Source organism: Erythrolamprus reginae, chromosome Z, assembly GCF_031021105.1.
Source record: "Erythrolamprus reginae isolate rEryReg1 chromosome Z, rEryReg1.hap1, whole genome shotgun sequence".
NCBI lineage: Eukaryota > Metazoa > Chordata > Lepidosauria > Squamata > Dipsadidae > Erythrolamprus > Erythrolamprus reginae.
In genome coordinates this window covers 76,889,226-76,911,510 of record NC_091963.1, presented here as the reverse complement: position 1 = coordinate 76,911,510, position 22,285 = coordinate 76,889,226, and the positions used below count along the sequence as shown (strand labels likewise).

The 22,285-nt window shown below is 41.2% G+C and overlaps 1 protein-coding gene across 1 annotated transcript in view; it reads right to left on the bottom strand.

Annotated features, from left to right (window-relative positions):
* Window positions 1-22,079, bottom strand: part of BFSP2 (beaded filament structural protein 2) — a 37,894-nt gene extending 15,815 nt beyond the window's left edge. The window contains 5 exon segments of the mRNA XM_070726558.1: window positions 12,551-12,712; window positions 16,561-16,717; window positions 16,895-16,977; window positions 21,503-22,054; window positions 22,056-22,079. Of these exon segments, the coding sequence (XP_070582659.1) occupies window positions 12,551-12,712; window positions 16,561-16,717; window positions 16,895-16,977; window positions 21,503-22,054; window positions 22,056-22,079 (978 nt within the window).
* Between the last annotated feature and the right edge of the window lie 206 nt (window positions 22,080-22,285).

The following is a 22,285-nucleotide window of genomic DNA, read 5'->3' as shown; positions in this document are numbered from 1 at the left end:
TCCTGAAGCCGAACGCCAAAGCCGAACTTCCGCGTTCGGCTTCGGGAGACAGCTGGGAAGCGGTGCAGCTGTTTTAAAAGGTGACAGCCGGGCTGGGGGGCTTCCCAGCAACCTCCCGAACCGAACCCGGGGTTCAGAAAAATTTTGCCTCTTCTTACGAACTTTGTTCGAGTTACGAACCGGCGTTCGGGAGGCTTCTGGGAAGCCCCGCCGCCCGGCTGTCACCTTTTAAAACAGCCGCACGGCTTCCCAGCAGTCTCCAAATGCCGGTTCATAACTCGAAAAAAGTTTGTAAGAAGAGGCAAAATTTTTCTGAACCCCGGGTTCGTATCACGAGTTGTTCGTAAGACGAGGGGTTTGTATCTTGAGGTACCACTGTACTTGAAGGCTTGTCCTTTTTTATATGCATTGCATGACTTTTTATCCTTTTCTACACATACACTGGATCAAATGCAAATCCTGTGTGGCTGGGGTTTTACTATTGTCTGCTACATTGTTGATTTTATCTACAATTTTGATGAAGAATTCTGCATAATTCAAAAGCTTATACTGTATGCTGTTTGATTATGTTTAATTGACCTAAAAGAATTGGAAATTAATTCTTTTTAAAAAAAAATTATTGAATATAAGCATTTAAAAAACATTTAAAAAGACGAACAAACATTAAACCAAAAATATATACATTTATTATTATTATTATTATTATTATTATTATTATTATTATTATTATTATTTATTAGATTTGTATGCTGCCCCTCTCCGGAGACTCAGAGTGGCTCACAACAAAAAAACAGTACAAATCCAATGGTTAAAACAATTGAAAACCCTTAATATAAAAAACAATCATACATCTCATACAAACCATACATAAAGCGGAAACGGCCCAGGGGAATCAATTTCCCCATGCCTGGCGACAGAGGTAGGTTTTAAGGAGTTTGTGAAAGACAAAGAGGGTGGGGGCAATCCTAATCTCCAGGGGGAGTTGATTCCAGAGAAGGCTCTTCCCCAGGGTCCCACCAGATGACCTTGTTTTGTCAATGGGACCCAGAGAAGGCCAACTCTGTGGGACCTAACCAGTTGCTGGGATTCGTGCTGCACAAGGCGGTCCCGGAGATATTCTGGTCTGATGATATGAAGGGCTTTATAGGTCATAACCAACACTTTGAATTGTGACCAGAAACTGATTGGCAACCAATGCAGACTGCGGAGTGTTGGTGTAATATGGGCATACCTGGGGAAGCCCATGATTGCTCTCGCAGCTGCATTCTGCACAATCTGAAGTTTCCAAACACTCTTCAAATGTAGCCCCATGTAGAGAGCATTACAGTAGTCGAACCTCAAGGTGATGAGGGCATGAGTGTCTGTGAGCAGTGACTCCCGGTCCAGGTAAGGCCACAACTGTGGCGAACGCCCCCCTTGCCACAGCTGAAAGATGGTTCTCAAATGTAAGCTGTGGATTGAGGAGGACTCCTGTTCTGGTACAAGCTCAACTTTTCCCAATCAGATAACTCAGCACAAATGTATATCAGAGATAATTTTATTACAGGAATTCTCACAATAACTCACAGTTATGATGCAATTCTTCTGCAATATAATCTTTCCCATTGTGCAAGTAAAAAGAGGTTGAATTGACCCAGGCTCTAGGTAGAGCATCTACATGCTGGCTGGCTTAATGAAAGAGTGAAGACAAAGACCCTCTGGAATGTTCTCTCCAATTACCCATCATCCCGAGTCAGAGCCAATAGGAATACACAAATGTGGTCACATGTACAACTACATTACCCAGAGTGCAATTTCACTACATTTCCCCTAATGCAATATCTTAAAGAGACATGCCTAAATACAGTCCAACTATCTCTGTCTCTGGGGACAGCACACTCCCCGTCTGGAATTTGTAAAATTCCACAGTAACTAGCGAATAAATTGAAATAAACAAAGATATAGGCTAAATAGTGCAGCTTAACTATCTTACTAAGGTAAACAATGCATAGTGTAAGCAATGTAACATAACTATCTATTTGACTAAATAAAGGGCATAGAATAACATAGAATAACAAAGGTCAATGAAGCATATCATCAAACAATGCAAACACTGAGGTAGACACAAGGCATGCAAAGCTTGAGGTTCAGTCTTGAAGCTCGATCTGTCTTTTCAGCAAGACTAGGTTGATGACTGGTATGGCATAGTTCTTGGCGAACGTCTTTGCGCTGGGCAAAACTTGGAGCACAAGTCCCATGTGCCAAGAGTTTGGAGATATGTTCTTGTCCTGCAACAGGATAAGGAACAGGTGCAACCAGGACAGGAACACGAACAGGAACAGATTGACAGGAACAGGTGCAATCAGAACTAGAACAGAAACTGGATCAGAATCTGGACCTGGAAGAGAAACTGGAACAGGTTCCACAGGATCAGGAACAGGAGCAGATGCTGTAGGAAGTGGAACAGGATCAGGAACAGGAGCAGATGCCATAGGAACTGGAACAGGATCAGGATCAGGATCAGAAACTGGACCTGGATCTGGAACAGGAACAGGTTCCACAGGATCAGGAACAGGAGCAGATGCTGTAGGAACTGGAACAGGATCAGGATCGGAAACTAGAGCTGGACCTGGAACAGGATCAGGATCGGAGACTGGACCTAGACCTGGAATAGAAACTAGAAGAGAAAGTGGAAAGGGTTCCAAAGGAACAAGAGCAGGAGTAGGAACAGAAGCTGGAAAAGGGGCTTGGAAGTTATGCTCCCCGCTGTAGATTCTGGTATATGCTATGGCTGCTATTGTTTGCGTGGATGCATCTGAGAAAACATGCAGCTCTCTTTTCGTCATGGTGGCAGGCGGGCATTGTATACTGATGCCTTGAAGATTGCTCAGGGAGGTATGTCTTGACTCCCTTTTTTGTTTCTGCTCTGGCTTTTCTGAAAGGTACACTCCAGAGAATGGCAAGTACCACCATTCTTTGTTCCTTTTAGGAGATGGGGTAAGTTCAGCGTGTCCATTCTGGATCATCTTGTCCATGAACTCCACCAGATGAGCTTTGATTTCAGGCTTCTTGTTCATAAGTCTTCTCAGGTTAAAAAGGTGGGAGGAAGCTTGCTCATGATTGTTAGGTGAGTGTTGAAAGGGCAGTGGTGCAACCCAGCTTCCGCTAGTGTCTTGTTTAAATTCTCCTTCTATGAGCTGTGGAGAACATTTGTTCTCTATTGAGGTGGCTAAGTCGTTGTCCTTGTTGTTGTCCTCTATTGATATGTCTACATCATTGTCTTCCTTGTTAGTCTGGAGTACTGTCACTTCTAGGACAGGATTGTCTTTGAAAGTTATGAGCTCTTCTTGACATGGCTTCAAGGGGGGTATACTATTGTCCTCCTTGTTGTCCTCCAGATATGTCTACATCATTGTCTTCCTTGTTGGTCTGGTGTACTGTCACTTCTAGGACAGGATTGTCTTTGAAAGTTATGAGCTCTTCTTGACATGGCTTCAAGTGGGGTATACTATTGTCCTCCTTGTTGTCCTCCAGATATGTCTACATCATTGTCTTCCTTGTTGGTCTGGAGTACTGTCACTTCTAGGACAGGATTGTCTTTGAAAGTTATGAGCTCTTCTTGGCATGGCTTCAAGTGGGGTATACTGCTTGCTACTTCAGGCAACACGATTTGGCTGCGATTACCTGGCAATTTGTCACATTCTGGCAATGGTGGTAGTGTGAATGTTACACTCCCATCTGATGATTCCACGCAGTATCCAGTGGTTTTCCTCCCTGCCATGCGCTGGTATCCAGCGCACGCTGACATCATGTAGCATACTTCCTCGGTCTGGATGTCAAAGAGGTCGAGAAATGCAGACCTAGATAATGATTAGTTGCTTTGTGTGTTTATCATTGCATATGGTTTCACAGCATTTTCCAGGCATACCTTTGGATATATTTGGTGTCCCACGTCCAAGGGGTCTTGCAGGTTTGACGGGAATGTCTCAGCTTCAGCATTGAGGTTACATTTCACAATTGCTTGCGAACCTTCTGGCTGGGACTCCTTCACTGCTGCTGAAGGATCTCCTTGGTTACCCTTAGCGTCTTGGTCCATTAGGCTATGTTTTGTAATGGTGAGGGAGGGATCTTGTGATACAGAGTGTGCGATGTCACATGCCTGACCTTTTGGTATTTCTAGATGTTGAGATTCACCTCCCTGCTGTAGTGAATCTTGTTCTTTTTCATAGGCCTTTCCACTCATCAAATAGTCAAGTTTGGCTATTTCTGCTTCAATTTCTGCCTCTTCATCTTCCATGGGTTTGAAAAAAATAAATTTGCGTAAGAGGAACTTCACTCGTTCTTTGTTTGTCTGCTGGATAGTTCGTATGTCCTTCAGAAAGTCCTCATCTTGTAACTTCTGCTGAATGTCAATTAGCTCCCATTCACAGTTTTTCCAAAGTATGCGAGTTCCCTTGCACTCTTCATGTAGTGACCGAATGCGACGTGAAGAAAGCTCTTCTTCCTTGATGTTTGAGAGATGTAACAAATCCTTCCAAAGTTTTTCCATATTTTGGTAGTACTTGTTCCATTCAACAATTGTTGAATTGTTCCCACTCCATATTTAGTTGCTTGTCCACAACCACTAGGAGGTGCTGTTGGTGTTCGAGAGTGGAAGGTATTTGTGCTTTGCTCTTTGCTGTGTGCTGCTTGCTGTTACTTTGCTTTGCTTCTTGCCGGACTGGCTTGTTAGGTTATGCTTGGCTTGCTTTGATTTGATTTGCTATGCTTGCTTAGGCTTTTCTTGGCTTGCTTAGGTTTACTTTGTTTGGCTTGCTTTGGCTTGGCTTGCTTAGGTTCGCTTGGCTTGGCTTGCTTTGGCTAGGCTTGGCTTGCTTAGGTTCACTTTGTTTGGCTTGCTTTGGCTTGGCTTGGCTTGGCTTGCTTAGGTTCGCTTGGCTTGGCTTGCTTTGGCTAGGCTAGGCTTGCTTATGTTCAGTTTATTTGGCTTGCTTTGGCTTGGCTTGGCTTGCTTAGGTTTGCTTGGCTTGGCTTGCTTTGGCTAGGCTTGGCTTGCTTTGGTTCAGTTTGCTTGGCTTGCTTTGGCTTGGCTTGGCTTGCTTTGGTTTACCTTGCTTACCTTGCTCTGGTTTGGCTTGCTTTGAATAACAGGGCGTGCTATAGGCTTGGTAGTGGGCTACACTTGGCTTATTTGGCTTTAGTGTGTTTAGAAAAATTCAGCTGGTGGCCAGCATAGTTCCCTCTAAGCTGAACAGTGAGCAATCGCTCACTTAAAAATCATAATCAACTCAGAGTTTTCCAAACCTGCCCAGAAGCTGAGAGGGAAAGAGTGAGAGGGAAGGAGAGAGAGAGGAAGAAAGGAAGAGAGAGAAACAGATAGAAAAAAGAGAGGAAGGAAAAGAGAAAGAAAAAGAATGGGAGTAAGGAAGAGAGAAAGAAAATCAAAATCTAGTTTGAAACTAGCTCAACTATTTAAGTGGCATTTTGATATTGATAGAGTTGCCCTATTATGAGCTCACTGTTATAGACACACAGTACAGTATTTTATTTTGAAATTCTCTGAGGCAAAACAGGGTGGGTTTTTGTTTGTTTGTTTGTTTGTTTGTTTATTTATTATTTCTGTGCCGCCCAGTCCCGAAGGGACTGCCGCTCAGACACTATACTTTTCCGCCCACCCCCCAAAAAAATTAGAGGGAACACTGGTGGCCAGTAGAGGGAGGCGGCGAGCATATTCTAAGCTTTGGCGTATTTTAACTGAGATTCAGAATGTAACCACCAGATGGCGCTGCTTTTTTGCTAAGGCTTGGGCATATTCAAGTGTATTTCCACTTCAACCAGTAGATGGCGCCATTTGCTAGTAAAGGTTTAGGTGCACTGGCCCTTCCTTTGTCTAAAGGGAGCTATGTGCTGTTTTCTAGAACAAGCATTCAATTCTCAGGCATAACTTTAATATAGGCTTCTTAGTTAGTGTTGTGGAGAGAGGCAAAGACTGAGTTTGTAAATCCACAAATAGTTGAAACAGGCAAGCATAATAGCCATTAAATGCAAACGTGCCCCCCTTCTTCCCTTATGCTGAACAGATTAGAGCAATACTTTTCCAAGACAGTAACTGGGGGAAAGAAGTGGGAGGAATTTCTTTCTCTTATTCTTAGGGCTTCAGAAGGCAGTAAAACAGCATGCAGCACCCTCAGACTGAGAATTTAAAGCTTCTGGTCATCAGGAAAAGAGGGATCAGACCTCTTTCTTGCTATTAAGTTTGAGAGAGGGAGGATTAATCCTTTTTAGTAGGCTGATTACTTCTTTAAGACAGCAGTGATTGCTTTGAAGGCTTGCAGCTGTGCCAGGGGACATGAATTTCTTCTCTTTTTACTGCCTCTCTTTTTCTGTTTTTTTTTACAACCTCTTTTTACTGTTCTGGTACAAGCTCAACTTTTCCCAGTCAGATAACTCAGCACAAAGGTATATCACAGATAATTTTATTACAGGGATTCTCACAATAACTCACAGTTATGATGTGATTCTTCTGCAGTATAATCTTTCCCATTGTGCAGGTAAAAAGAGGTTGAATTGACCCAGGCTCTAGGTAGAGCATCTACATGCTGGCTGGCTTAATGAAAGAGTGAAGACAAAGACCCTCTGGAATGTTCTCTCCAATTACCCATCATCCCGAGTCAGAGCCAATAGGAATACACAAATGTGGTCACATGTAGAACCACATTACCCAGAGTGCAATTTCACTACATTTCCCCTAATACAATATCTTAAAGAGACATGCCTAAATACAGTCCAACTATCTCTGTCTCTGGGGACAGCACAACGCCCAAGTTTCGGACCCTCTCTGAGGTGGTCAGTAATCCCCCCCCAGGGTGATGGACGGACAGATGGAATTGTCCTTGGGAGGCAAAACCCACAGCCACTCCATCTTATCAGGGTTGAGTTTGAGTCTGTTGACACCCATCCAGACCCTAACAGCCTCCAGGCACCGGCACATCACTTCCACTGCTTCATTGACTAGACGTGGGGTGGAGATGTACAGCTGGGTATCATCAGTGTACTGATGATACCTCACTCCATGCCCCTGGATGATCTCGCCCAGTGGTTTCATGTAGATATTAAATAGCAGGGGGGAGAGGACTGACCCCTGAGGCACCCCACAAGGGAGAAGCCTTGAAGTCGATATCTTACCCCCCACTAACCCTGACTGTGACCGACTGGAGAGGTAGGAGGAGAACCACTGAAGGACAGTGCCTCCCACTCCCAACCCCTCCAGCTGGCACAGAAGGACACCATGGTCGATGGTATCGAAAGCCACTGAGAGGTCAAGAAGCACCAGGACAGAGGATAAAACCCTGTCCCGGGCCCACCAGAGATCACCCATCAACACGACCAAAGCAGTTTCTGTGCTGTAGCCGGGTCTGAAACCTGATTGCTTAGGGCCTAGATTTACAAATATACATATAACCTCTTTGATATTTCTATGGTAAATTGTGTTCAGGTTACATTTTCATTTATATATAGTTTGGAAAAGGTACAGTAATTTTGGTAGTACAGTGGTACCTCTACTGATGAACTTTTCAAGATACAAACCCAGTGTTTAAGATTTTTTTGTCTCTACTTCTGAACCATTTTCTACTTACGAACTCGAGCCTGGGTGCGTGAGCTCTCTCAATGTGCATGCGCTCTTACTGCCGCAGGGATTCCCCTGCTTTGTGACTGCCCCTGCCAGGTTTCCCCCTTTGATTGCCACCCCCACTGGGATTCCCCACCTTTCATGCCTGCAGGGATTCCCCTGCTTTGTGACTGCCCACGCTGGGTTTTCCCCTTTGCTTGCCGCCTCCGCCAGAATTCCCCGCCTCCGGACTGCAAATGCCGAAGCACCTGGGATTTTCCCTTTGCTTGCGGCGCCAGTCTGGAGGCAGGGACCTCCCCTTCCTAACTGCATGGCCAAGAGCGGAAAAGAGCCAAATTCCATGACCTCCCCTGTATCTCTTTCCCCCTCCTCCCTTAGCTTTAGAGGGAGAAGAAGAAGGTGGGGACTGGCTGCAGCACCCTAGGGACTCCTCCAGCTCCTGCCATGTGTGCACATGTCTGCCTACCTCTTGCACCCCCATTTTCCCCCTACCATGGGTGTGCAAGGTGTGTGCGCATGCATGGCTCTGCCTCTCTCACTTCAACCCGAGTAGGCAATGATGGAGCTGCTGAAGGGGGCGGCAGCCGCCGCTCCTCCTCCTCTTCCTGCTCCTCCCCTGGTGGGGGTCCCCATCTCATCTGCCCACTACCCCTTGTGCTGCCTCCACCGCCCAGCTTTGCCAACCCAGAGGGCGCCCTGTGCACCGCAGGGCTCTGGAGAGTGAGACCCCAGCCTTCGTTGATATCGCAGAAGCCCCTTCCATGCTCCAGAAGACCTCCTCTCTCCTCTCTCTCTCTTCCAGACAGGAGCCTCTGGGCAATCCAACCTTTGGGGTGGAAGCTGCGCCGGGTGGGCATGCAGCTTTGGGAGTCACATGGAAAAAACCAGGGCAGCGGGGAAGGGGTGTGCAAGGAATTGGGTGGGTGGGTGAAGTTGGAGAGGGGAGCCCCACAGCGCACAGGGGTCCATCTGGTTTTGCTGGGCGGTAGAGGTGTTGGAGGCTGGGCAGTGGAGGCAGCGCAAGGCGTGGTGTGGCGGGCAGATGAGATGGGGACCCCCGCCAGGGGACGAGGAGGAAGAGGAGGAGTGGCAGCAGCCACCCCTCTTCAGCAGCTCCATCATTGCCTACTCGGGTTGCAGCCTGCAGGGTATGCAGACATCAATGCAAAGCAGTGGGGTGAGAGAGAGAGAGCCCGGTACTCACACACACACAGTATGGGGGAAAATGGGGGTGCAAGAGGCAGGCAGGCACTTCCAATTAAAACAGTTCTCAAGCCTGCGGGGGGAGGGGAGAGTTAAAGCCAGCTGCTTTGGGCATCTTGAAGGGACTCCCCAGGAGAAAGTAGGTGTCAGGCTCAGAGTGAGAGCCAGGGAGCCTTGTCTGAGGCCAAAGTGTCAGGATCCCCCTTTGCCGCCGCCACCTCTGAAAACACTTTCAAGGAGGATGGAAGCCCCGCTGGCTGACAAGCCACCAGGCAGCTTTCTGCGTGTGTTAATCACCCATGAGGCAGTCTCCACTGTCTTTCTTCCCCGCCTCCACCACCCGCCCCAAACAAGGATCAGAATGCTGGCGGTAATAAGGCAAAAGGGGTGAATTTTGTGATGGGTTTGCATGCATTATTCGCTTTTACATTGATTTCTATGGGAAAAATTGCTTCTACTTACGAACATTTCTACTTATGAACCTGGTCACAGAACCAATTAAGTTCGTAAGTAGAGGTACCACTTTATAGACATCTTAATGGTGGTAATTCTCCCTATCAACAAGATGGGTAATTTGTTCCATTTTTCCAGATCTTTTTCTATTGATGGTTTAGTTCTATATAATTATCTCTCTTAATAATAATAATAATAATAATAATAATAATAATAATAATAATAATAATAATAATAATTTATTAGATTTGTATGCCGCCCCTTTCCGAAGACTCGGGGCGGCTCACAACAACGATAAAAACAATATTATACTGGCACAAATCTAATATTAAAAAAACCCCTAAAAACCCTATCATAATTAAAAACCAAACAACACATACATACCAAACATTAATTATAATAAGCCTGGGGGAAAGGTGTCTCAAATCCCCCATGCCTGGCAGAATAGGTGGGTCTTAAGTAGTTTACGGAAGATAAGAAGGGTGAGAGCAGTTCTAATCTCCGGGGGGAGTTGATTCCAGAGGGCCGGGGCTGCCACAGAGAAGGCTCTTCCCCTGGGGCCTGCCAGATGACATGGTTTAGTCAACGGGACCCGGAGAAGGCCAACTCTGTGGGACCTTATCGGCCGCTGGGATTTGTGCGGTAGCAGGCGGTTCCGGAGGTACTCTGGTCCAATGCCATGTAGGGCTTTAAAGGTCATGACCAACACTTTGAATTGTGACCGGAAACTGATCGGCAGCCAGTGCAGGCCTTGGAGTGTTGTAGATACATGGGCGAATCTGGGAAGCCCCACGATGGCTCTCGCGGCCGCGTTCTGCACGATCTGGAGTTTCCGAACACTTTTCAGAGGTAGCCCCATGTAGAGAGCGTTGCAGTAATCGAACCTCGAGGTAATAAGGGCATGAATGACTGTGAGCAATGACTCCCTGTCCAAATAGGGCCGCAACTGGTGCACCAGGCGAACCTGGGCAAACGCCCTCCTCGCCACAGCCGAAAGATGATGTTCCAATGTCAGCTGTGGATCAAGGAGGATGCCCAAGTTGCGCACCCTCTCTGAGGGGGTCAATAGTTCCCCCCCCAGGGTAATGGACGGACAGATGGAATTGTCCTTGGGAGGCAATACCCACAGCCACTCCGTCTTGTCTGGGTTGAGTTTGAGTTTGTTGACACCCATCCAGTCCCCAACAGCCTCCAGGCACCGGCACATCACTTCCACTGCTTCATTGCCTGGACATGGGGTGGAGATGTACAACTGGGTATCATCCACATATTGATGATACCTCACCCCATGCCTTTGGATGATCTCACCCAGCGGTTTCATGTAGATATTAAATAGCAGGGGGGAGAGGACTGACCCCTGAGGCACCCCACAAGGGAGAAACCTAGAGGTCGACCTCTGACCCTCCACTAACACCGACTGCGACCGACCGGAGAGGTAGGAGGAGAACCACTGGAGAACAGTGCCTCCCACTCCCAACCCCTCCAGTCGGCGCAGAAGGATACCATGGTCGATGGTATCAAAAGCCGCTGAGAGGTCAAAAAGCACCAGGACAGAGGACAAGCCCCTGTCCCGGGCCCGCCAGAGATCATCATTGTACATTTAGCTATTAGTATTATTCCTAGATATTTAATTTTTTTTTTGACAACTTGAATTTCCAATTTTCCTTCTAACTCTTGAACTTGTTTATTTAGTAAAAATTTGGTTATTATTTTGATTTTCTTTTTATTAATTTTTAAATGCTACTTTTCCGAATTTATTCATTTCTTCTAATATGGTGCTACTTCTATGGGTTTTCTATAATAAAAACCAAGTCATCTGAAAAAGCCTGAAATTTGTATTCTTGTTCTTTAACTTTCAGTCCTTCAGTATTTCAATTTTGCCTAATTTGATATAAAAGTGTTTCAAGAGTAAATATTGACATCTCTTTTTTGGATACTTAATTTATCTGTTATATCTTCATTTATAATCATCCTGGCCATTTGTTTCAAATATAATGTTTTAATCATTCTAATATATTTTTGGTCAAAATTAATCATTTCCAATTTATTTATAAGAAAATCCCAATTTAAATTGTCAAAAGCCTTCTGAATGTCAAGGAACATGAGAACTACAGGTTTTCCTGGATTTATTTCAAAATATTCTAATATGCCCAAAATCATGGTCATGTTATTTTTGATGTGTTTGTTTGGAAGGAAACTATTTTGATCTGGGTAAATAAATTTGTTAATTATGTTTTTTAATCTATTATTCTCGCAAAGATCTTATAATTGATGTTCAACAGTGAGATTGGCCTGTAGTTTTCCTGATTACAATGTTGACTCTGCCCAAGTTTTAGAATATTTTAAAATTATTGGAAATATTTACCTAATTTTTTAAATGAGTTTTTTTAATGAGTTATTCCAGATAGCTGGAATACTATCTGGCCCTGGCATTTTGTTGTTCTTTAGTTTTTATATTGCTTTTTCTAACTCCGTAATTGTTATTTCTTCATTTAATATATTTCTATCTAAATCTGTGATCAGTAGAACATTTGTTGTTGCAGGTATATTTGTATATCATCTTGGCTTATTTCCTCTTTTTTGTATTGTAATTCGCTAAAATATCTATGTATTATGACTTTTTTTCTTCGTTACTTTTATATTACCCTTCTCATCTTCTTGTTGATTTATACATTTTTCTTCTTTTTCTTTTCTTAATTTGTACACTAACCATCTTCCCGGTTTATTTGAGTATTCAAAATAGCTCTGTTTAGATCTTTTGATTTTCTGTGCCAATTTCTCCTGTGTTAATAAGTTAATTCTGTGTTTGACTAGTTCCTTTTCTTCCCTGATTTTATCTTTTAGCGGTTCCATTTGTTGTTTGCATTCTAGTTCTCTAATCTTCTTTTGTAGTTCATTAATTAATTTATTTTTATTTTTGTTTCTATGTTATATGCTATGGTTAAACCCCTCATATATGCTTTTGTGGTGTCCCATAGATTCTGAATTGTAGTTTCCTGGTTCAATTCTCTTTCATAAAGAAATCTAGTTCTTTATCCATATAATTATGATTCTTTTCTTTTAGTATTGCCTGGTTCACAATCCATCTATTATTTCCCCTTTTCCTTCCTTTTATTGTAAATGTTGTGGGATTGGGGTCAGCCCATATATTTGGTTTTATTTCAGTTTCTTGTATATTATTCAATGTTACTATGTCGGTCCAGACTATATTTATCCTTGACCCTGAATTCTGTGGGAAATTTGAAGTTAATTCTTATAGTTAATCTTAGCGTGTCCCATGCTTACCTTAGCATGGAGCAAGATACTAGTCTCAGCATAGTTTTGTTCAATATTTTTCTCCCATTGAATCTGGATTCTCTTCAAAATGTCATCCAGGCTAATTCCAATGGGTATTTCTGATTCTTCCAGTGGTGATAAAGCAAGCTGTTTGTAAAGCATTTTGATATTCTGAAAATAAAGTTGTTACAAATAGATAATCAATTCATTTAAATAAATAAAATTAAATAATCCTTATTAAAAAAAACAGAGCATATATAACAAAAGCCAGAGCAATTATTATTTGATGCAACTTTGTCACTATGTAGCGCATTTGCCTCTATAATAAAGGGTTGAAAGAGAGCTATTTTTCAACTTGTATTTCATAATATCTGCTAGAATTTAATAGAAACATAAACATTTCATTTGGGCTCTAAATAGAAGCGCTGAATATATTTCAGCAGAGTTAGTGGAGTGGAGTTAGTGAACAGTGTCTGGAACTGATTGAGAGAATTTTTTTCGTACTTAAAACTTAACCCCTAAAGGAAAACATCCAGGAAAAGAGAAACTCACAACTATTTGCTAAAGCAGTGACTAAGCACTTTGAGAAAACTTCAGAATTGAAAGAAAAGAATTAAGGGGAGAAAAGCAAACGAACAACAACAACACCATTAAAATACACAAAATTGGACTTTTAAACTGAGCAGGCGTTGTTCTGGAAAGATATTTTAAAATTTTTGGAACAATTTACCTAAATTACTTCATTTCTACATTTTGACATATTATTTGACTAAAATTGGTTAACATTGAAATCTAAGCTGAGAGTGCCATCTGCTGACAAAAGGAAAGTATAATATAATCTTAAATTATGGAAAATTCTGACAAGGATATGTTTTACACACCAATGACATGACTATTGGAGATTTAAATATGAGAATAGGGAAGATTTTTTTCATTAATGAGACACCTAAATGCTATGATATAAGATTGAATATATAAAGGGGATTTAAGGAGGTTCTGGAAAACTTTGGGGAATATCTAAAGGAATAGATTGATTAACTATGGAATATAAAAAATGTGAACACTGGATTTTTTGGAAGGAGTGACTTTAGGCTTGTAGATATGATTTTTGGATTACTGGACAATTACTGGATTATGAAAATAAGACGAGATGCTCCATCAAGAGGAAATTAATGGAATTTAGGAAGAAATGGTGTTAATGTTTCAAAGCATTCTGATAAGAAACCACAAGATTAAGAACTTAATGAATGGCAAGAATGAAAACAAAGGGCATGAGTAATCAAGATGCCCAGGAAAAGGACGGACCAATTGAAAGAGCATATGAAAAAGCAGAACAGATTAATCAGCAAATAAACAAGATGATGAAAAGGAGACAATAATAAAAACAATAATTGCTGATGAAATAAACTAAGGGAAAAATATTTTAAGAGATTTAAAAAGGAAACCAGAGATGCAGGAAGGCAGTTTTGAAAGGGAGACAGGGGCAGGGATAGATATTTTGGAAGCTAGACAATGGAAAAGGGCAGGGATGGGAGAAATGTTTAAAATGAAAAGTCAGGACGTAGATGCAGATAAGGATAAAGATCCAAGGGAGGAATATGGAAGGCAAGTTTAAAAAACAAACAATTAAAGCAGACAAGAGAGGATGGATAGAAAGGATTTGTTTTTAATTAATAATTTTTAATAATTAAAAGTTAGAATATGGATAGAAATGGGAAAATGTTAGTATTAATATTTGTGATTCAATAAGACAAAAGTAATAAGAGGAAAGATTAGATATTGAATGATGGTATTGTTATGTATGTTTAAACAATATTGTGATTGGCATTGGAATAACACATTGAAACATTGAATAATTAAATAATGAAAATATATAATTAATATAAATATGTGTATTAACACCAAAATTACATAAGCTTGAGGAATGTAACAAATATTAATAGCACTATTTTATGTATGTATGATACCCAGATGCCACACTGTTCATGCATTGATATGGATATATTGCAAAATAAAATAAAAAACGTGAAAAAAAGTGTGTCTTATAATAAATGGATAGTTTGCAAAATAATTTAACTTGTCAATCTAATAAAACAGTTATCACAGTATTATGACTCAGATGGTTTGCATTGTATCAAAAGTTTTTATTTAAATCTGGTACATGATTACATTTTTGATGTTCAAAAGCCCTTTTGGTACAGATTAAAGTCCAATTTATGTACCGCTATTCCCATAATGGATAACCAGAACCATTCTGGGAACTCCAGAACCATTCTGGGAACTCCAAAATATTTGGATTCCACAGCCACTGATATTTACAACCATGATGGTGAAGGCTGTACATCTGATAGTGAATATATACTCAGAGGTGGACTGCTAAGATGGAACAGTGACATGTGCTCACCCCCCTGGCTCTGAGTGGTAGCGGAGTCCAACGCGATTTTGTTACTGCACCTATGTAGGTAGCAAAATCGTGCATGGAGACACAGATGCACCCATGTTTTGGCATGTTATTTTGCTTCTGAAACATGGGCGCATTTGCATCTCCATATGCGATTCTGCTACCTGCAAAGGTGCAGTAGCACTCAGAGCCACGGGGACGAGCACATGTCACCGTTCCACCTTAGCAGCCCTTTGTATATACTGTACTGCTAATAGCCATTGTTTATTTTCCATGACATTTTGTAAAAAAAACAAAACAGAACAGCCTGTCAGGATCGGGGCCTACCTGATGCAATATTCCAAATTGCAGAGAGAGGAATTATAATGACTTAGTCACGGTGAATATGCAGATTGTAATGTAATCCGATTGGCTGACAAAAATATATATACATATTGTGCATAGATGTGGCTTGCGGCTTGGCTTGAAGGTAGTGTGCTTAGTATGATTTAGACTGGCTTGTGAATTAGTGTAGCTTGTGGTGGCTGAAGACTTGTAGCTGAATATTGTAACTGAGAATAGTAGATAGAGAATTGTGAGTACAGTAGTACTTCTACTTAAGAACACCTTTACTTAAGAACTTTTCTAGATAAGAACCGGGTGTTCAAGATTTTTTTGCTTCTACAGGTACTTAAGAACCATTTTCTACTTAAGAACCCAAGCCAGAAAAATTTCCTAGGAAATTTGAGAGTGGCATGAAGGCCTGGCCAGTTTCCTGCCATTCCCCCTGGGTTTCTCTCTGGCGCAGTGTATGGGAGGCAACCTCGCGTTGGGTGTATGGGGGCTACATGCTCCTCCTCGCCGCCTCAGAGTACCTCTTTTATTTTAAGCCTTAAATTTTTGATTTTTTAAAAATTTATCTCACCTTCTTCCTTTGGCAGAGACTGTCCTCCTCCTCTTCTTCCTTCTCCTCCTCCCACCTAAATTCTGAGCTTTTATTTCTTTCCTAATGGGTTTGCATGCATTATTTGCTTTTACATTGATTCCTATGGGAAAAATTGCTTCTACTTAAGAACATTTCTAGTTAAGAACCTGGTCATGGAATGAATTAAGTTCCTAAGTAGAGGTGCCACTGTACTTCGTATAGAAACTGCTAGAGAGATAGCTACAGTGTAAATAATTAGTGTAGGTTTGCTACAAAAAAAGTAAATATTTTCCTAAGAAATTCTGCAGTATGTGGCTTCAAAGACAAAGGTTCCTGATATCCTGGTCTGAGGCAGGCTGATTAGCTGCTTTGGCTATCTGGGTGGGTTAGCTTCTGCAAAATGTTACTCCAACACAGCTGTTTGTCTCAATTTACAACAGTATAATTACTAAGGAGAACTCAGAAATTTCAAATATGAATACAAAAGAAAGTAGAGGTTCCATAATATTTTCTTATAAAGTGTTTTTCAGCTATACATTCTAATGTTAATTGGACTTTTATCAATGCTCAGTATTACAAAATGATAAAATCTTATTGATGGCATTAAAATTCTGATATAAAAATGTCTTTTTCAGACATAAAGTTCATTTCCATCTTTTGTTTAAATAGAAGTAGAACTCATATAACTTTTTTTATTTCTCAGAATTGATTTACCTCTTCATGATTCTTTGACAGTAAAGCTAGTTCTTTCTTCATGTTTTCTATCTGACTCTCTAGATCTACTTTAGTCAAATTAGCATGATCAATTACTTTATAGAGAGAGTTAATTTCATCTTCCACTGCCTTTCGAAATGGTTGTTCATTTTCATACCTGCAGTATAAATGAGAATATGTCAAAATAATATCACAAAATTTAGACTTCTGGCATGAAGAACTAGTACATATTGAAGTCATAGTTGCCTTCTACTAATGGAAGAGGATTGGGTTTCAATTTCCTTCATTTATTTCCCATATAATATATTTATTTTTACTTTTAATTTAAAGTTACCTGTCTTTAACATCTTCAGCACATGCTTGAATACTTTCTGTTTGCAACATGAGGCGGGCATTTTCCAGAACTGCATCTCCTACCTATAACAATTCAAAGAGTTAAATGTAAACAAAATATACAGTCTATATCCAAAATTATAAATGGGTATAACTCTATGCTAGAATAACATCTTACTCAAGTGGTGTTTTCATAAATGTGACTTAATGTTCTCCTGACAGCAGTGTAGAGTAGAAAAATGGATTAATCTTCAGAGTGAACCACTGAGTAATAATTACTTGCTACATGTCACAATTGTTACTGGAATTATTTTAAACAGCTTTTATATGTCCTATATAACAGTGTTTCCCAACCTTTTTTGAGCCGCAGCACATTATTCACATTTACAAAATCCTGGGGAACATTGAGCAGGGTGTGTGTGTAAAAACCGTTTGGACAAAAAAAAATCTCTCTTCCTCCCTTTCTCTATAATTCTCTCTCTCTTCCTCTTTCTCTCTCTTCCTTCCTTCCTTCCTCTTTCTTTCCCTCTCTCTCCATCCCTCTTTTTCTCCCTTCCTTCCTCTCTTTTTTGCTCTTTCTCTCTCCCTCCTTCCCTCCCTCTATGTCTTTCCCTCACCCTCCTTCCCCCCTCTTTCTCTCTCTCTCTTGCTTTCTCTCTCTCTCTTTCTTACTATTTCTCTCCCTCTCTCTCTTTTGTTTTCTCTCTCTCTCCCCCCCTCTCTCTCCCTCTCTTTCTCTCTCTCCATCTCTTTCTCTCTCCCCCTCTTTCTCGCTCTCCCTCTCTTGCTATCTCTTTCTCTCTCTTGCCATCTCTCTCTTTCTCTCTCTCTTTTGCTTTCTCTCTCTTTCTCTCTCCCCCTCTTGCTAACTCTTTCTCTCTCTTGCTATCTCTCTTTCTCTCTCTTTTGCTTTCTCTTTCTCTCTCCCCCCTTTCTCTCCCTCTCTCTTTCTTTCTCTCTCTCTCCCTCTCTTCCTATCTCTTTCTCTCTCTTGCTATCTCTCTCTTTCTCTCTCTTTTGCTTTCTCTCTCTTTCTCTCTCCCCTCTTTCTCTCCCTCTCTCTTTCTCTCTCTCCTGCTATCTCTTTCTCTCTCTTTCTATCTCTCTCTTTCTTTCTTTCTCTCTCTTTTTCTCGTACATCACGCCACAGCAGCAGCATTGGGCAGTAGCCGAGGGGCGGCAGCAGGCTGGTCAGCTGTGAGGCGGAGCTCCGGAACAGAGGCACTGATGGCGGCGGCTGAATGTGTTGTTAGACACTGTACATGCTGGTGTTGCACTGGGCATGGCCGTGGGGCAGGAGCCTCTGTCCCAGCCCAGCCAGCAGGCAAGTGTCAGCCACGCAATGCCAGCATGTATGACGTACAGCAACATGTCCAGCCGCCGCCGTCGGTGCCTCCGTTCTGGAGCTCCACCTCACAGCTGACCACCCTGCTGCCACCCCATGGCTACTGCCCGGTGCCTCTGCTGCCACCGCCCTCTCGCTGCCGCCGCCCTCTTGCCGGGCCCCAAAGCTCACCTGCTGACGCCGCCAGGGAAGCTCCAGCCGGGCAGGGTGCTGCAGCTGCCGGAAAACTTGGAAGGCGCAAAGAAGGAAGCTCAGCTTCTGGTCTCAAAACTTTTTGCTCTTCGCACTCTCAGCAAAAAGTTGCAAGCCCAGAAGCTGAGCTTCCTTCTTCACTGCACACCTGACCATGTCTCATGGCACACTAGTGTTCCGTGGCACACTGGTTGGGAAACACTGCTATATATTATAAGCATGTTTCCTGTACACTGTATTTTCAATGAGATGGGATTCCTCTGTTATTGTATGTGATAATTCCTAAGTGATGGATATCTATGGATTAATAGCGCATTGCTTTCAGCTGTAGGGATTAAGTTCCAGTGTTCTCAGAGGCAGATGTCTTAGAAGAACTTGAACCATTAAAGATAAATAAGGCAATGGGTCCAAATGACATCCACCCCAGAATTCTTAAACAACTCAGATCTGTGATTGCTAACCCCCTGACTGATTTTGTTTAACCAACCCCTTTTAACAGGAGACGTTCCTAATGATTGGAGAATGACCAATGCTGTGCCTATCCACAAGAAGGGTAGTATAGAAGAAGCTGGTAACTACAGGCCAGTTAGCTTGACATCAGTTGTAGTTAAAATGATGGAGACTCTACTCAAAAAGAGGATAAATCAGCACCTAAAAACCAATAACTTATTGGTCTTACTGAGGACAAATCATGTCAGACTAATCTCATTGATTTCTTTGACTATGTCACAAAGGTGTTGGAATGAAGGTGGTGCCGTGGATATTGCCTATCTGGACTTCAACAAAGCCTTTGATATGGTTCCAGATAAAGAGCTGATAAATAAATTAGTGAAGATTGGACTTAATCCCTGGATAGTTCAGTGGATTTGCAGCTGGCTAAACATAGATATCAGAGGGTTGTTGTTAATGGCAAGTATTCTGAGCAGAGACTGGTTATAAGCGATGTGCCACAAAGGTCTGTTCTGGGTCCTATTCTTTTTTAATATATTTGTGAGTGACATAGGGGAAGGTTTGCCTATTTGCTGATGACTCTAAAGTGTGTAATAGGGTTGGTATTCCTGGAGGCATCTGTAATATGACAAATGATTTAGCTTTACTAGATAAGTGGTCAAAGCAATGGAAACTGCAGTTTAATGTTTCCAAATGTAAATTAGTACACTTGGGGAAAAGGAATCCTCAATCTGAGTATTGTATTGATAGTTCTATGTTAGTAAAAATTTCAGAAGAGAAGGATTCAGGGTAGTGATTTCTGACAGTCTCAAAATGGGACAATGCAAAATTGGTATAGGTACATGGTGGACCACGTTCAATTTGAAATTATGGATAAAAGGATGAGTTTGGTTAATGAAACTGACTTGAGACAACTGATGGGAAGGTGGGACAAGGTAAGGCGATATATGGCGAGCAGAATCCAAGACCAAGCTAAAAGAAATAAATTGGAATCACTTTATAATATGCAAATAGATATTTTGCTCTTGGATAAAAATGGTTTTTACAAGAAACACCCCCGATTTGGTTGTGGGGTATGAATGTTTGTCGGGTGGTGGGCACTTTTCACTAAACACTCATTTTATGTTGTGTGTATCTTAAAATTGTAAAAAATCAATAAAAATAATTTTTTTATTAAAAAAGGCAAATGGGTGAACAGTGCAGTCATGTGGTGGGGAAAGTGAGTAGAATGCTTGGCTGCATAACTAGAGATATAACAAGCAGAAAGAGGGAGATTGTGATCCAGTTCTGGAGACCTCACCTACAAAAAGATATTGACAAAATTGAATGGGTCCAAAGACGGGCTACAAAAATGGTGGAAGGTCTTAAGCATAAAACTTCACAGGAAAGACTTAATGAACTCAATCTGTATAGTCTGGAGAACAGAAGGGAAAGGGTGGACATGATCGAAACATTTAAATATGTTAAAGGGTTAAATAAAGTTCAGGAGCGAAGTGTTTTTAATAGGAAAGTGAACACAAGAACAAGGGGCCACAATCTGAGGTTAGTTGGGGGAAAGATCAGAAGCAATGTGAGAAAATATTATTTTACTGAAAGAGTAGTAGATGTTTGGAACAAACTTCCAGCAGACCTGGTTGGTAAATCCCCAGTAACTGAATTTAAACATGCCTGGGATAAACATATATCCATCCTAAGATAAAATACAGGAAATAGTAAAAGGGCAGACTAGATGGACCATGAGGTCTTTTTCTGCCGTCAATCTTCTATGTTTCTATGTTTCTAAGTGATGGCTGTAAATACCAAATTATTTTTTTTTAAACCCTCAAATTTTGACTGATATTTTTGGCTGTTTCATAACAAGCATGTTGTTTGAGTTCTTGTCTATCAGAGCCATCCCTCCTCCAATTAATTTGTTTATATTTTGAAATATGTTATATTTGTATGTATGTTTGAAATATGCGATTATTTCATATACAGTATTAGCTTTGGACATGTTTATCATTGGTAAATGTGGATAGCCAATGCCATGATAGTTCCCATGTATTATATTTTTATGATTTATACCTTTCCAAGCTGAATTTTTTTTTGAAAGCAGTTGTGCTCTTAACACTTATGCTTTGGATGATATTAAGTTTCACTGATTAATATTTTTCTATTCGCTGAACAAAATTGAAATTCTAAAGTGTGACAAGGATGGGAATATAATGATATAATATAATATAATCACACTGTAAAAAGATCATATAAAACATAAACTTGAACAATTCTGGCAGTATTTCTCTTGTTTAGTCCTCCGCAATAATTACTTCAAAGAGAAACAATAAGCAAGTTTTCATTCTTTTTTCACATTTTCCTGTGAACCACTCAGAATTGTGGAGTCAGGTGATACACTAAATAAAGGAATAAAAACTTACATATGCCCTATGGAAATGTTCAAATTTAATTTGAATTTTGAAAAACAATATAAACAATTGAATTTACTTTTATGAAGATTAAATTATATCAGGTATAAGAAAATGTAATTTAAGTTTCAACTTAAGTAGCCTCATCAAAATCTAGGTGAATTTGACTTTGGTTAACAAATGCTTATTTTTTTGTTCTTGCCATAAAGTTCATACTTACTTGATGATAAATGGTTGCCCAGCTCTCCCTTAGGGATCCCCATTTACTATCAGTGGAAGATTTCTTGTTCAGATAAGCACGGATATGTCCTTCAAGTTCCTGGTTGACTTGCTCCAAAGTTTTCACCTTTTCAATGTAATCCACCAAACATCTGTTCATATTTTCATAAGATAGGCTTCGTTCTTTTTCCAATCCTTGGAATAGCGGTATGGTTGTACAAGAACTATGAAGACCTTGCAAGAAGACACTGCTTATCCCCAGAGCTCTGCGGGATATCCGTGTGCCCAGGCTGCTGACACTTTCCATAGGTATAATACCTATGTAAGCAGCAGATGGTCTTAAAAGGCTTCCTCCTCTGCTAATACTAAATCTATGGCTTATGGGCACTGACATTTCCTCTATAGAGGTTGAGGGTTCATGTTCCACAAAGGATGCCCTGCTTTTGGATAAGGACATGCTATACTTCAGAAGGTTTGCACTAAATGAATTCATTCTCCTTCTCTTGCCCTTCTGATGTTGCACATATTCATAGAAAACTGCAAAGTGCTCTCTCATAAACTTCTGGAATATTTATCATTGTTTGGGGCTGCCTACCTCAGGCATATTTGTTGGAACAATTGTTTGGGCCACTTCACTTGGTCAGCAATCTATTTCATGATAAATCTGCTATAAGAACACCATACAGCACAGACAATGCAGTAGAGGACCATTATAGAATGGGGTGGAGGAGGGAGAATCCTCTGAGCATTTAAACATACGGCTCACTTGATTTCAGCCAGTATA